This window comes from Chiroxiphia lanceolata, chromosome 4, assembly GCF_009829145.1.
Source record: "Chiroxiphia lanceolata isolate bChiLan1 chromosome 4, bChiLan1.pri, whole genome shotgun sequence".
Classification (NCBI taxonomy): Eukaryota; Metazoa; Chordata; class Aves; order Passeriformes; family Pipridae; genus Chiroxiphia; species Chiroxiphia lanceolata.
In genome coordinates this window covers 73031239-73048244 of record NC_045640.1, presented here as the reverse complement: position 1 = coordinate 73048244, position 17006 = coordinate 73031239, and the positions used below count along the sequence as shown (strand labels likewise).

General features: G+C 43.4%; 1 protein-coding gene across 1 annotated transcript in view; it reads right to left on the bottom strand.

The window, feature by feature from the left end:
• The window catches only part of ARSJ (arylsulfatase family member J), a 32239-nt gene extending 15597 nt beyond the window's left edge, over positions 1-16642 (bottom strand). The window contains exon 1 of the mRNA XM_032686930.1: positions 16269-16642. Coding sequence (XP_032542821.1) covers positions 16269-16627 — 359 coding nt within the window. The 5' untranslated portion in view covers positions 16628-16642. The remainder of the gene's footprint in view (positions 1-16268) is intronic.
• Between the last annotated feature and the right edge of the window lie 364 nt (positions 16643-17006).

Sequence of the window (17006 nt, the reverse complement as noted above, 5' to 3'; positions counted from 1 at the left end):
ATATCTGGAATTAGAGCTGCCAGTGATACCCAGGCTGTTCCAAGGCAATCCCAGGCTAACATTTGGTGCTTCCTAAAGTGCATAAGATTTTCTAGTATTATGGAAAAATAAGTATCTAATGTAAGGCCTTTAACCCAGCCCATGGAAGTATCCCAGTCCAACATAACTAAATAGCTCTGCACTAACGATGCTTTCTAGAATCCTCCAAACTTTTCCAGTTCAGGAAAAGTGTCTTTGTTGGTTTTTCTTTTTTTTCCCCCCCCCCTTCACTTCTTCCCATCTGTCTTCATTCTCATTCCTGTGGGATGAAGGAAGAAACCCTAAGCCTGAAAATACAGCCAACTGCAATTCTAGGATCTAAGCTGGAAGGATTGGTTTGACAAGGAAATACCTACTTTTCTGCTGAGATTACCTGCATTCCCTGCACAGGATCTGAAAGAGCTGTTCCAACTCTTTCCCAGTTGGACTCACAATTAAGACATTAGCTTCACTATGATTTAGAGCATGAACAAACCTCCTTTTTATTTCATTCGCTCCGGAAAAATCTCTCATCTGTATTCCTTCGGAGCATATAAATATCCTTTGCATCAGCTACATTGCAGGATTTTATGTGCTGGAATAAAAGCCTCTCTGGGTCACTGGGGTTCCTTACTGAAGCCATAGAATGGGTTGGGTTGGAAGGGGCCTTAAAGCTCATCCAGTTCCAACTCCCTGCCATGGGCAGGGAACCTTCCACTAGACCAGGTTGCTCCAAGACCATCCATCCCTATCAGGGTTTTACACAACCCCTAACACAGCTGCAGATATTCTGCTGGTAAGAAACAGAATACTGGAGCCAACAAAATAAAAAGCTCTGTACTTTGCTCATCCACCTGTTTTTCTTTTGCTTTTCTTAGCTGAAAAAAATATTGGGTTTTTGCTGTCTTCTCTTGGGATGGGAAAAAAAAAAAAAAAAGAAGAAAATTCTCATTCTCTCCTTGAATCTGCAATTTCCAAGGTGTGTTACCGAGACAGGAAAATGAAACAAAACCATATGACAATGTTTAAGTGCCTGACTACTATGGAGCTCTTGATTAGCCTACAGATGGAAAAATTGGGTTTAAATTAGCTTGCTGAACAAATGGAATCACACAAAGCACAGTTTTGCCTTTGCATAACCCCCCCCAAATGCACAGAGACTCTGCCGTGCTCTCACCAGACAGAAGGATTTCTCCCACTCACTCCCTCAGGAGTGTGCTTACACAATTCCACTTCTCCTTCAAAATCCTCCTCAGTTGTGCCCTTCAACTGCTTGTTTAAAAAGCATTAAAACTGCAGGCAGTTTACTTTCTTGAAGAGAAGTCAAGCAAAAATGTAAATAACCACCATGCCTGCACACTGCAGTTTTCCATCCTCAATCAAACTGGCAGCTCAAGCAGCAAAACACGGGTTCGGGAAAAGTGGAATTTCTCTATGGAGTTGTCTCAAACAATTAAAGAATCACGTTCTCCCTGCCAGGAGGAGTTTTGCTCTGGGCTCTTGCTTCCCTGGCTTTGGTGTTATCATCCACCTACCCAAATTAGGACATGTTTTCTTTCTTTCTTCACTTTTTAAATCCTGAACTGATGAGGTGCAGACTCAGAATTTCTGAGTGGTATCAGCAAACACACACTGTGGGAACACTTGTTTCTTCAAAGACTAATACTTGTGTGCCATAAATAGATTAAATTTCAGTGAAGGGAAGCAATCTGTTCTCTCCCTGTCATGTTTTCTGGCGTGGCAATCTCTACTTACCTAAGTGGACTGTCTGGGTTTATTTAGACTTGTTTAACTAAGATACTCATTTAAGAAAATCCACACTTTATCAAATTATAGCTTTAAGGGAATTACGTGTTATGTTTAACAAGTTATTTCTGTTTTAATAAGTCATATCTTTTTCATTAACCATGGAAAAAAAAGTGTAAGTGTATTAAATAAAATTGTAAATAGGGGCTTTACTGGCTCCTAAATTTAGATTCATCTAGACAACAAGACAAAGACATATCAATGTAAAAATACACTAATAAAAAAAACCCCAAAACCCAGAATCATGGGAATACAGAATGGTTTGGGTTAAAAGGGACCTTAAAGATCACACAGTTCCAACCCCCTGCCATGGGCAGGAACACCATGGGAGTGTTGCATTCCTAGTTCCTGGTGCTGACTGAGCATCCCTTGCTGGTCAGAATGGGAAGGCAGAGGAAAACATGGAGCATGCTTCTGTTCCCACATGAGTTATATAGGTTGACACAGCGGGATGAAGTGCAGCCCTTGGTTGTCTTTGGCAAAAAGCAAAAAAAAAAAAAGTAATAAAAAAACCCGTAAAAGAACAAAATAAAACCCCCCATAAAATAAATTACTAAAATTGCATTTTTGAACTGCAAGAACCACTGAAATAAGTCTTTGTTTATGCTGAGTTACATTTACAGTAAACTTTTCTACAGTTCATTTCCAAGTAATCTCTTTCCTTTGCTAAGGTTTCCTAAAACAAATTATTGAGATTTATGATACGAGGCCCGCGGTGCTCAGGCCATTTGCATAAAATACTTGACTATACTTTTAAAGGACGAGAAGTTAAATTTATGCTCTGTGTCTAGTTCATTTAGACTCAGAAGCTGACTACTTTCCAATACAAAGTCACTACACCAAGTCTGGGCCGCTGCAGACCCGGAGTATTTCCACTCGTGCCAACGCCATTGACCTCATGTTATTACTTACAAAGGCCAGCAGAGTTTGGTGCATTTGAGGTTCTGGGGCTGACTGCAACTAAAGCGTCGTCGTTAAAGCCCAAACTGCTGAAAGATTTCTTTGAATACTCTTTGTGCAGGGAAATGTTTTCAGTTTGGATCGGGGTACTGCAGGCAGACTGAGTTTCTGTGTGGCATCAGCAGTTGATAAGCCTTGAGCAGACGGCGGAGGGGAAACATTTCAATTCCATTCCTGCCTGGCCAGTGTTGTACCAGCACCAACTGTTTCAGACACTTCTGCAGCATGGTAATATTTGCAAGTGTTTTCCTTCAAAAATGGGCAGGATTTAATTCCAAGTACTCAGGACTGTTTTGACACAATTTATCAGCTGCTCCCAAACAGAGCAGGCTGGGACCACACTTGTTCCATTTGCCGAATTCAAAATTTCCCCCGTGCAAGCCAAGGGAATTAGGCTAGACAAGGGTGGGGGGTTTTGTACACTTTTGTTGTGTTTTGTTTTTTGTTTTTTTTTAAGCCAAGTACTCTGGCCATGCACACTGATTGCCAGAAGACTGAGAGTTCAAGTGAGACAGTAGATTTATTTTCCATAGAGGAATGCTTGAGCAACAGAGCTTGCCCTCTCGAGTAATGTCAGTTTATAAGAAAAAACAGGCAATTTTTTTGATATAACCTTGATGTTTCACTCTAGCAAGGGATTTTTTTTCCTAACCTCTTCGTCATAATCCCTGCTCTTTGAAGAGGAAGACAAGAAACTCTTATGCACAACTAAGACCATGCATGGTTTGTTCCCAAAACCAAAATCCAATTCACTGATAACAAGTGACAATTCCATTTCGCTGGACACGATTCAAAAGCAAATAAAGGTCATATTTCTAATAAAACCCAGTATTAGCTACAGCAGAGGAAGCACCTGGAGCATGCCTGATTGGTCATCTCTAGTCTTTAAAACCTAATGAGGCCCCAACAGTAATTTTGTGGGAATTGTCCTTGCTGTTAAACTTCAAAAGACCCAAAAGCTTCAAATGGTCTTTTAAGAAAACACCTTCATATGTCAATGCCCATTAAATCATGAAACTGGTCTTTCCTCAGCAGAGAAATGGAGGAATGCAAATTTTAAAGAGTACAAGTATACTTGTATTTTAGACCACAAAAGCTGCAATACAGACCAATTATTGTGATGAAACACACCCACACAACTTCATCTTCAGTGTCTGTGAAAACAAGGCTCAGCCCCACCTACGGGGAAATTACAACCTGTAAAAGACAAACCCTTCCTTTCTCTCTATCAGAATGCCACAATCAAGATTCAAATCGGGGCAGCCTGGATTCCCAGCTCGTTCCAGCCTTGCCCTGCCAGCTCCAGCACAACACCACGGCTACAGAGGAGGTTCTGCCTGCTCATTTGGGTCATTTCTCGCCTCATTTCTCCACAGAAACATTCAGACAAATGAAGATGGAACAATTGACCCACTCTTATCTTTATTTAATACCTGCAGATGACATCCATTAACACTCCAGCTACGCAGGATGCATTGACAACGGCACGGGTCATTTGATGTTGGAATGCCAAAACCCAGGATCATTATGTTGTTTGATGGACCAGAAACACAGAGAAGGGAGAACAGAAACACCTCAAACCCAAAACCAAACCGAGACTCCAAAAGCCCAAAGCTGAAAAAGACATCACAAAAAAGATATAATTTACTGTGAGGGTGGGGAGGCCCTGGCACAGGTTGCCCAGAGGAGCTGTGGATGCCCCATCCCTGGAAGTGTGCAGGGTCAGGCTGGACAGGGCTTGAAGCAACCTGGGCTAGTGGAAGGTGTCCCTGCCCGTGGCGGGGGGTGGGACTGCATGGGCTTCAAGCTCCCTTCCAAATAAAACCACTCCATAATATGCCTATATAATTTCTTCAGCTAATCCTGAAAATATATTCGGTAAATTCAAGTTGTAAGATGATGAGTTTGGAATAAATATATTTAAGCTACAGTCTTTTTTGTTCTTAAAATACATCTGTGAGGAATTAGTAAAAGCAATTGGATTAATTAAATTTTTTGTGATTATTTTCATAGGGGTTATGAATATATTTTCAAGGTGGAATTTATACAGGTTCAATTCCATTACTTGGTCAGACTGTGAATTTGCACTCGTTGAGCTGCTGCACTGTCTTTTGGAGAGCTGAAATCCAAAAGGAAATTGAATTAGAGGAATAACCTGAACTCATAAACAGGAGGCCATTCACTCACAGTAACCACAGAGTAGCGTTTTTGGGGAGGAATAATCAACGGCACAAACTTATTTTCTCACAGAAAAAAAGGTCTGGAGCTTACTGATAGTCCAGCCCGAGGATGAGTCAGCAGCAACTCAATGCTGGGGGGAAAAAGCAGCATCTTACCGGGACCTGTACAAATGCTTGAGTCAAACATATGACATCCTGTTTAAAGCGTGGGAATTAAACAGCTGACAAAGGTCTTTCAGGTCTGTTAGAGGAAGAGGAAATGCATTTGCTTCATATCCAAACATCCAGAGAGGGGACATGGCTCCAACCTGGTCGTTATCCTATTACGGATCGGTGCGGTTCGAGCGCACTTCGGCCGGTGCTGCACCAGAACGTGGGTGTTCTCCCAGGAACAAACCCAGAAGGATGATCATCTCGGTTTCATTTGCAGATCACAGCTGAGCCAGTAAAAATAGCACAAGACCCGTTGTTCTTGTGACATTTCCTACCCATCAGCAGCGGAAAAGCCTCAAAAAACACCCTCTGATAAACAGACGCTTCGGCCAGATTTTCTGCTGAGGTAAATTCCTGCCAGTAAAGGAGATGATGTACTGCCTTCCAGTTACTCAACTGTGAAAATATTTTAGGAACTTTGGGATTTAGAAGAAAATATTGAGGGGGACTGGTCAAACTTTAACTGGAACATTGTGTCGCTTTCCAATAAAAAATAGGTCCAGATATAAAAAGTCCAGAGGAGAACATTGAGAGCCATCAGAGTCGTATAAACCCAGATCTGTGCGGAAAGATGGAAAGAACTGATCTCACTCAGGCTGGAGAAGGGAAAGGCAGAGGTGTGATAATAGATGGACAGGAGATTTATCACCTTTTTGTAGCAAAGTTAGTTCTTCACTTGAAAACTGCCAAGAGATCAGAGGCTTAAACTGCAGTGAAAAAGATGGAATTTAGACAATTTAAAAGCTCTACAACCAAAATCATAGCTAAGACCACTTGGGGAAAACGTGCAAGTCTTTGTTGAAAGTTTTTTAGGGACAAGCATATTTTAATAATGCTTGTAATGATTTCCTGAAGAAGGAGGGACTAGGCAATTTATTAACATTTCTAAAATCACTGTTTTCTAGATATAAAGCAGACACAAAGCAGCAAGTGCCAGTTTGTTCCCTGCATTCCTGACTGGCCAGAAAGCAGCCAGCGGCCATTCAGGATAGTAAAGGGAATTGTGTGGAGAGCACCAGCCAGTCAGCCCAGCTGGGATTCTCTTCACTACGGCCCTCTGTGCTGTGCAGAGAAAGGACTGGATGCCCAGGGATCAGCTGAGACACCAGCCCGAGCAGCACAGTGGGTAATTTGTTCCCCCAGAACAAAGCCTCGCGCAGGAGCCGTCGCGGAGCCCGGGACGCCGCAGTCGGACAGAGAACATCTGCTTCCCCAAAAACACCTTGTTCCCATCTCAGCTGGCAAACCCCAGCGTAACAAATTTCCCTTCACTGCTAGGACAAGCTGGCAGTAGCAGAGAACTACATTCCAGGGCTGGTAGTAAATCAGTGAAGCACCGTTTGGTTTGAATAAAGGGTGAACTTGAAAGGAGAATAATCTTGCCTATACATCATATCACATCGCATATCATATCCTGTCATGTCTAATTAGAAATCCCTGAACTCTATCCAACTGCCTTGGGTTTGTTTGCCTTTCCAAACACTCTTAAGAGTAACGCAAACTTCGTAAAGTTCCTTCTTCTCCCTGTTAGTATCACTTTTTTTCTTCCAGTTTTAAAATATAACACTGATGGAAAGCTACAGGGTACAAATTAAGTATTAACTAGAAAACCTCCTTTGACAACAGGCTCTTAAACTATCTTAAAATATTGTCAGAACTGTGAATGGAATATTACCTATGAAACCCTGCAAAGTGTGTTTACTACTGTGATCAACTCTAATTAATCCAGCCTTAAAATACACTGTTAAGGCAAGTAAAAATATTCTTTCCTTATGGATACAAAAGCTTTGTGCACACCAGTAACTGATTAACAGGAACATGAATTCTCATGGTATCTGAACAACACATCAAGGCTGCTCAGCCAAAATTACCTGAAGAATTAGAGAACTAAAGGAGAGACAATTCTTTCTCGAGGAAAAGACTTGGTTTGGCTCTTGCTCTGCTTGATGCCAGAAACAGGATAAAAGAAAAATGAAGAGAGTGGATTTAGGTCTGGGCAGCCAAATTGATTGGCCTTGGAAGCAGAGAGAAGACTCCAAAAAGACATCCTGGCGGGCTGGTATCCAGGAAGAGGTTTGGGAGGCTCCAAGGGTTTAAAGCTAATTCTGGAACGACCTGAAAGGCTTGAATATTTTCTGGGGATCGTGTGAAAGAGGTCAAAGGGGCATCATGAAGGATGGGAGGCAAGTGTTGTGCAGAGAACCAGTATTATTATGGATATAATAATTTCCAGTGGTTTTCCCGGAGAAGGACGGGACATTGTGGAAGGAACTGGCGACCAGCTCAAGTTAATAAAGGGTCTCATCTTCTAAATCCCAGGTCTACCTGCCTCTGACCCCAAGCACATTTATTATGAAGATCAGTAATTTGTTGAGCGCAGAAATACCCCCCAAGCCTCCCCCCAAACCCAAATGACGTGAAATAATTTCATATAGAAATGTGTCACTGATTTTTTCTTTTAAGATGTCTCGGGCTGCAGCTTGTTTATTAAGAAAAACAAAGCAGAATAGCCCACCAACTTAATTTTGCCTTACCTAAGCTGAGTCACCACGGATAATGGTAGCAAAATACATGCTTTTGCTCCTGAAGTGAGAGGGTATGACTCAGTTACAAAGCTGAGTAACAAGAGTAATCTTGACATTACAGCTTTTCAGACTCAAAAGCACTTTAAAGACTCAAAAAGAAAAGCCACATCTACACATATTAAAAAAAAAAAGCCATTAAATCAGTTTACTGGTGAAGATAATGCAGTGTGGGAGATAACAGCTGGAATTCAGGCTGTTAAACTCCAGTGCACTTCCAGGTCACGTTCAGCAGGAGTAGGCAGAGCACCACAAGGATGCTGAAGGAACTCACTTGGCTCCTGGGAGCAACATGGATCAGAGCCTTGAGGTCAGAACAGAAGACATTAAATACACTATTCAGCCACATTTTCCCAGTGGGAAAGAGCCAGTGTTTCACATGACAGAGATGTCATGTGCCGTTAGGAAAGCTCAGAGTAAGCAGAAGCATTTCTACAACCAGATGAAGCACTCCCAAATTTCAAATTGATACAGAAACATGGAAACAGAAGCTGGTAAGAATGGAGAGGGCCATGAGCCAAGCACCAACACTTCAAACAGTTTATTTTTTTGCCTAGAGTACTTCTTCAAGGGGAGAAACAACACAGAAGTAAGTTGTTCCTCCCTTCCCCCCTCCACCTGGAATTTTATTGTTGCACATCAGAACCATAAAACAATTTAAGATTTAAGGCTTAAGCAGAATGCAAATCAGAGTTGTCATGAAATGATGGTGGTAAAGCACATACAAAAGTCAAAACTTTCAGCTTTAAGAGAAATCAGCCAGAAAACTAGAAGAGCTTCCTCTGAAGGCTCCTGAAAACAGGCCCATGGAACACTTAAGGAAGGGGCTGCTATTATGCTGTGGTCATTAACAAACTCACTAATTACATCACTTGGTCCTTAAAAAGAAAGAAAATTTAAATATTAAATATAAAGAAGTTCACGAAACAGTTTTCTTTACTAAAATTCACGATCTGATACAGTTAGGGAATTCCCTAATAGTCAAGATTCCAATTTCTTGAATACTTGGCAGTATTTTTTCATTTCCAGGAGGAAACAAACAATAAAAGAGAGTTTATAAAGTCAGCACATCCCTGCTGTGTAATATAAGTTGGCAGGAATTCAGGAAGCTCCAGGGGTCCCCTGGAACCCGGTTTTCTATGACTTTATCAACTGTGATACATGACAACTGAAACTAAGCAGATAAAATGTGATGGTAAATATTGTTTTGACAAAGTTTATTGGATTCAGAGAGGCACAATTTGTGAGGCACCAGTGTGTCTATTAAAGTATATTTAGTCTAAAGATACTACACTGCTTCTCCCTACCCTGAGACTAATTTTCTCCACTCCCTCCAGCTTCACATTTTCCTCAAATTATAACGTTTCTTCATATTTGTAATTTTCTCCCTCTTCAAAGCAGAAGGGAACTCATTTCTCATGAGTGCTTATTGTCATAGAGCTTGCCTCCACAGCAGTACCTTGGTACCCACTTGTGTTCTATAAATGCTAAGAAAAATTACATAATGTTATCTCATAATGGTGCAAAATTCTCTTTCAGGGAAGAAATGTTTTAAAATGCATAAATGAAGACAAAAGCAGGGTGAAGGGGAAAACAGACACGAGAGATTTATCTAGAAAACAGTTAATATTCTGATAAATTAAAACGTGCTCCAAAAAGCTGAATTAATATTTCAATTAAAAAAAAAAAAAGGAGAAAGGAAAACTAAAATAAAGGCCAGAGTAATGTGGTTAGAATGTTGCATTTACACGACATTGAGAAAGCTGCCATGGCACAAATGTCCTCACATTAATCAGGTGTTTAGGCACAAACAAAGTAAGGAATAAGTTTGGTTTCTATACGGGAATTTTCTGCCCCAAGGTTGAAAAGAAACACTGTGGGGCCACAACATACCTATAATATTAATAATGTCTACCTTAATGCCTATCTAATACAGCCTCTGCAGACATGCATTTAGGAAGATAATTTTGTATTTGAAGCGTATTAAAATGTATATAATTACCCCAGATTTGTTTTCCAGCTCTGGCAACATCCTGTCCCTCCAACCTAGAGCTTGCTAACACGTTGATAAGAGCCTGAATTAATAAGCAGGTGATAGCTGACACCACTAATTAACATATTACAGCTGCAGTTGAGCTAGAGCAGTGAAACATGCTTAATTTCCTTCTTATTATGAGCCAGCAGGTACAAAGAAGTTCCCTATTTAAAATTTTTCGACTTCATCACAGACCACAAAGCCATTTTAGTCCGACCTCAATGGTTAAAACATCTCTCATATTAATCCTTTAAATTTGTTACCCATTAGGCTTGTCTCGGTTTCTTTCTGAGCTCTTCATCTTTCATTTCAGCCTCCCCATTTACATTGAAATCACCAGCCAGGTGTTTTAAGTAAGAAAACGAATAAATTGGGCAGTTTTGATAAAAAGACTGCTAATACAGAGAAAGCAAGCACATCTTACACAGATCACTCACACAGGAACAATGTTCCCTTGCCTTGTGCTGTTTATGTTAATGGAATAAAGGAAGGCTGGTGAAATTACCCCCTTCATTTTGAACCAGACGTTCTAGAACTGAGCAAACTCACTCCAAGATAGAAAATCTGACTAGGAATCAAGGCAAAACAAGGCAATAAATGCAGGGAAAATAAGAAATCTCGCAGATTGATTTGAAACCCAAGGTGCACAAAACTCAAACCCAGAAGTCAGATACACAAAAATTATGAAAACAACCACCTGGGTCTGGTATTATCACCCACAAAGGTATCATAGAGAGAAAGTAGACAGATTATTCCCTTCTTCTAACCTTTAGTTCATAAATCTGGAAAATCTTCCTGTGAAATGTATAGCATTTAAATGAAAAACATGAATTTAATTTGTTCCATTTAATTTGGTCTAAATGAAAGCGAAGCCCATCTTTTTATTTCCCGCTTTATTTTCAGACACCCATCTCAGTTTCCCCATCTTGATTCACTTAAAGGGCCTCACGAAGGAAGAGCAACAGTGAAAAGGGAGAGTTGAATAGGAGTCCAGAGCTACCACTCGTCCAAATATTCAAATTATTGTTACAGGCAGCGAGGTGCATCGAGTACAAAACAAACATATCAGGAATAATGCTGAATGAACTAAATTCCTTAATTATTTTAAGCCTAACTTTTCCACAGAATATAATTTCTCTTTTACAGTTTAAAACCTACAACAAAACCAAACGAGGGGATAAAAGTCTGTACCTTAAACTCCTCAGAGTTCATTTACAATCACAGGTTTTCTAAATTTATTTCCAAATGCTGCTTTAACTTCCTGCACTGTGTATAATTCAGACACGGAAAACCAAAAGTCAGATTCCCCAACAGAGTTAGCTTTAGATGTCAGCTCACACTATGGTTGTCCTATGCAATGGCCCTAAACCATCAAACAAGGTTTCTTAAATGCTGCCAGAAAGCGATGCAAGAAAATGTTACCACAACCTGTCCTACACTTTGCTACTTCCTCCACGTTGTATTTGTTTGCAAGGAGTTTCCTTTCCAGCTCTCTCCTCCACGTGCTGCTTTGCACATTAATAATTACAGTGATGTGGACAGACTTCTCACAGAGCAGCTCACTACCTGGACCTAATTTTCTGTTGGATGGGAGCACAGAGGCAGAACGAAACAAGGAAAGGAAGTTCTTGCATCTAAATACTTGTTCTCTGTGCGTTCTGCACGCAGATGTACGTATGGACAATGTCATCCTAAGTGAAAGACAGAAGATGAACATGGAAAAAGATACCTCAACATCCTTGGCAGCAGTCCCACCCACGGTCCTGCAAGAAGTCAGCAGAAATAAACAATGACATACTACAAGAGTTATGAGGCCTGGGGGGGGGGGAAATCTTGAAAAATTCCAGAGAAAAGAGGATATGGAAAATGGGAATTTCTAGGAGAAAACTAAAGCACAACTTTCACATGGTGCTTTCTTATAGTGAACGCTGAAATCACTCCTACCATTTAATACTCCTTCATGCAACACTGTCCCTCAGAATGCCTTCTGTACTTAATCTGTACTTCAAATGAGCCACAGATGGATCTGAGCTGGAAGAGACACCATCCAGTCCAACCCTTTTCCCCAAGACAGATCCAACTACATTATGTCATTCCTGACATATTTGTCTTGCCTGTTCTTAATGACTGCTGATGAGGAAACTCAGCAAATTCCCAAATCTGGCTATTCCAGTGTTTCACAACCTTTAGGTTTGCAAGTTTTCCCTGTTATCTAAAGTGAAGTTTTCCCTACTCCAGAAAGCCCCTCATTTCTGGTGCCACCCATCATGACACTGCACACACAGCTTTTAAAATACTGGAGATTTACCCCGTGCCTTCTCATTATTCTCTTCTTTAGACTAAACAACTCCATTTCTTCTGATCTTTACCCCACAGTTATCTCCCTGAGATATCAGATCACCCTTCTCTGGACACTCTCCAACGTTGCTCTTGGAGAATGATGCCCAAGTTTGGGCATAAGTGTTCCAGCTGTGGAGTAGAAAGGCTGCCTCACAAACCTACCAGGCTCCCCCATTCTCACCAACTCATCTGATGTTTGCCTTTTTTGTAGCTGCATGACATGTTGACCTCATATTCAGTGCATGATTCACTACAATTCCAGCTACTTTTCTAAAGAAACTCTGTGTAAGGAGGTGCTCACCATCCTCAGCTTGTCAAGGTTCAGCAGAGTATCTTCTGTTTATCACTGCTGGCTTTAATTCTGCTTTTTTTCCAGGCTGTTTCTCTAATTTGCCAAGATGATGTTTGATATCACCACGGTCCCTTCATGCTGGCAGGCCCTCCCACATTTCTGGTGTATTTAATCCCGGTTCTTAATGGAAACACTGATCAGAGTTAAACTCGGGACCAATGACTGCCAGCACTCTTTACTCCAGAGCTGATAAAGTATCAGATCACCTCCAGGTACTTGGGGCTGATATTGTGCAGCCCTCCTATTTCCCTAACTGCAGAACAGGGAATACCTATAATGGAGTGTTACATACATTTCCCAGCATCCCGTCCAGGCTCCGAGACCCTTCATTCCAGCTTGGAGCACAGCAGGTAACTTCCCAGTCACGCACCACTGTGCTGGATCCTTCCCAGAGCGACGGCAGGTTGGACCACTGTGCACCCAGGAGGCAGGGGAAGAGGAGGCTTACCAAGAACTCTGATCCCCCAGAGTAACACACAGAATTATTTATACTAAATTAACACTCAGATTACGCTTACTGATTATACAATCTGTCTGCTTTGGATGAGCAAATTCTCCATATCCCACTTTATTCCAGGGGAAAAAAGGATTTATTTCCCCAGACTTTCAACATTTCCTCAACACCTTCCGTCTCCACATTCCACCCATTGTGCAAAGCTCGTTCCTGAGATTTGTGCAGGGCTTCCACGACTCATAAAAGGGAGTTCAGATTCCTCAGTGACCTGTAACTCCAGCTGTCCATTGGTCCCTACAAAAAGTGATCCCTATTCCTAAGGAACCTTCCTGTGGCCCACAGGGATTCCAGTGCATGTAGTTGTCCTAAGGTCACACGTCTGATGGTCAGCAGAAAACTGGGAGCTTAGAGGAGGAAGGAGGTGTCCGCTGCCTACAAAATGCCAAAAACATTTATGGCTTATTATATCCAGATTCCTTCTTATCAGTCAGGGTTAATTCTCAAATTCCTTTGCTAAATTAAGGATTGCTCCAGCAAATACCACTGCACTGCATAATGCCCTCTGTGGAATTGGGGCACCTACCCCAACAGATGTTCATTATAGTCTTTGTCTCACAGGAATACTTGTCCTGTTGGCTGTAAACCTACAGAATTTCTTAAAACTGTCTGACTATGCTTCAGTAATTCTTCACTTAAAAAGGAGATGGCTGTGTGGGTATCCTTGGGTATCTATCCCCTCCCTTTTCCTAGCAGGGACAACTTGAAGATTTGAAGTCTCAGACACTATTTCTATGTTCTTCTATGTAAATGATAGTAGCATAAACAACTGAAATGTGTTTATTTTTTCATTTCTTTCATGGATGAGCTAAGAGGTAGTCTTAGAGTTCTTAAGCTGTGTTCTGCTTAAATTTAGTTTTTGAGGCACACCTGTTACTTTCAAGGGGAAAACAACCACAAAAAATACTGTATCACACAAAACACTTCCTCTGGAGGACAATTTGTGTTCAATCATACCCTCTGGGAGAAACAAAAAAAAGAAAAAAAGCCAAACATGCCTAGAGCCTTTCTACAATTAATCAGAGGTCAGTAACCTCCTGAGGACACACAGGCCACTGTCCTGCTCAAACCAGCACGAGGGATGAGAAGGCAAACAGAGGGAAGAAGAAGTGATCAGGATGGACAAGTTCACCAACTGTGGTTCAGCACAGACAGGAAAAGGAGCTAATTCTGCCTCTTCCTTTTAACATGTCACTCCCAGCCTCCTTCCCTGTGCTCATTCACACACAGGACAGTCACCAAAGGAAGAGTCTCTTTACCTATGAAAGCCTCAGAGGAACTGCCTGGAGACCTAACAGCACTTGTCCTGGATTAGAAGTTTCCAAGTCCTAGCATTTTAAATAAGGTACCTCTACTGAGAAAGCACTAAAAGCAGTTATCACAAGCATTTATCTTCAGCCAGAATGGAAACAGTATTCTCTGAGTCTGCCTTGTGAATACTCTCCCCAGCCTATTAACCCCTCGCCAATCCCTCCCTGATTTCTCAGTCATGCGAGGCGGTTCTTTCTCTCTGCCGCTCCTTTTTCCCTGAAGTAGAACAACATAAAAAACCCCCAATGCTCTAAGGGTTTTAGAACAGCAGATTAAGAAAATAAAAACCAAGTATAAGCAAATTTCTTTTTTCCTATAAAAGGTTCCAAACCCAAAGTAGGCACATTTGCAGAACCACTTCCGCCTGGCGGAAAGAACGGGGTTCCTCAGAACTCGCCTACCTTTTACTGTACTTAGAGAAGGATCAAAATAGTTAAACTGACTGACTGCTACTCTTGACTTTCATTCTTTTTCGTGTTTAGACAACCTCTGCAGCCTCCAAGAGCCAAAGCAGCACCCTGGTTCCCCTGGAACCCGGTCATCCCATCGCTCCAGCTGCTGCGTGAGTCATTCCAGTGCAGCATGACATTCCCTTTGTAAAGCGCCGGTTCCCAAACCACGGTCCTCAGAAAGCTGGCTGGTTACGTGCTGCTGGCGGAGCTCCTGGCTCCCAGCGGCTGCACGCCTTTAAAGACAACAGCTAAACGCTGTCCTGATACACGTTTCCCTTGTAAGCTGCTGCTTTAAGTTGCCGCAGGGCAACTGTGCTCTCGTGAATGACTGAGGAGGTGTCTCGAAAACGCAGTCTGCACAAAGGAAAAAAACAGCCCAAACAAAAACCTGTGTGGAATTCTTGCATTCTTGCTCTAGATAACATTGTCAGCTCTTCGTGCAAATCTCCCTGGTCCAGCAAGTCTGGGAACTAGACCGAGACTGGGAATTATCTCCAGCTCTACCAGATGCAAGAAAGCAGGCCAGTTGCTTGTTTTATTTAACATGTGTTTCTTTTACCAGTAATATTAACATTGCCTTGTTCCTGTTTATGCTCTAGGAAAGGAGAAAATAAACTTTTTTTCCTCTCATTATGTTTCACTCTTTTAAGAGTTCCCTGCTCCTGTCAGAGGGAGTTAAGCTAAACAGAAACAAGGCAGTTTTGTTCCAGAGTAAAACGGGTCCACACTTGGAGCTATCTAGAAATTGTTCCTACAGTTCAAATGCATACACTCCCCCCCTTAATCCCCATTAACCTTCTAATGTAAGAAGGCCTTGAGGTTGGGTAGTTGATTATTTAGTTCACAGACCACAATAAACACCATTTGACGGATACCAATCCGCTGCTTCCACCATTTGGGTCAGGTACCTATTTCAGTGGCTTAAGAGGAAAGTTACTAATGGTTTGCAAAGTGACAAGAGCTATGAGGATGCTGAGAGGGAGTCCGGGTTCCCTGTGCTCCTCCACACGTGACACACTGGGGAACCACCTCATAAATTCAGGATAACCCTTGGAGAGAACTCCCATTAAGTCAATGTCAGCGAGACCCGTGATGCAACTGCAGCGAACACAGGGGAGAAAAGGCAAGGCTGGCAGTCCCCTGAGACGACTCCTCCTCTAAGTGCCTCGGAAATCACCCAGCCAAGCGAAGCTGATCGCTCCCCAGCCACAGCAACGTTAACTTGACAAGTAGCACGTATGTTAGTGATGCTGTAACCATGAACGTGCTCCAGCGCTCTGCGGGGCAGCTCGCAGTGCTGAACCCTCCTGCCTCGCTGAGACAGCTTTATTTGGCTATTTCAAACGTATTACAAGTCCGTTTCATTGAAGGTTTTTAAGCGAACCAGAGGGGCTCCTCTCTGCCCACAGGATATCCCGGAGGTGAACCGCCCAGGGTCACCCATTCTCCTTCCGACAGGGACAGCGTTTAGGCTGGAGAGGTGAATGATGAAGTAGTAGCAAACTTACTTTCCAGTGATCAACTGGCTTCTGGATGGCGTGCACATGGGCTGGACATAGTAGTTCTCCAGTTTGACCCCTTCGGCAGCCAGCTTGTCCAGCGTGGGCGTCCTGATCTCGGACCCGTGGTACCCCACGTCCCTGAACCCCTGATCGTCCGCCAGGATGAAGATGATGTGCGGCTGCGAGCGGGGGGCGCCGGCCCCGGGCTCCTCTGCCAGCGGGGTCCCGGCGGGGCCGGCGCGGCGGCTGCCCCAGGCCAGGTAGCCGCAGGTGAGGAGGCTGAGCAGGGACAGCCCGGCCAGCACCGCCGCCACCATCCTGCCCGGGCAGGGGCGGCGCGGCCAGCGGCACCCACCGCGGGCCATCCACCGCGGCGGGACGGGAGGAAAACAGCAGCGAGAAGGAAACAAACCAACAAAATCCCAACAAAGCCGGGCGGCCTCGGGGGCGGGCAGCGCCCGTCAGGGGTCCCGCCGCCCGGGGGACATCGCAGTCACCCCAACTTGGGCAACTTCAGCCGCTGGAGCCGGTGCCGGAGCCGGGCGGGTGGGCAGGGCCCCGCCGGGGGTCACAGCACCCTCGGCCCGCCCCCGGCCCCGCGCCGGGGCGCCGCTGCCAGCCCGTCCCGGGGCCGGTGCCCATGGCGGGGCGAGCCGGGGCGCCCCGGGACGGGACGGCACCGGGATGGGATGGGACGGGTCGGGACGTGCCGCCCCCCGCCCGCCCCCGCCGGCGCTGCCGGCC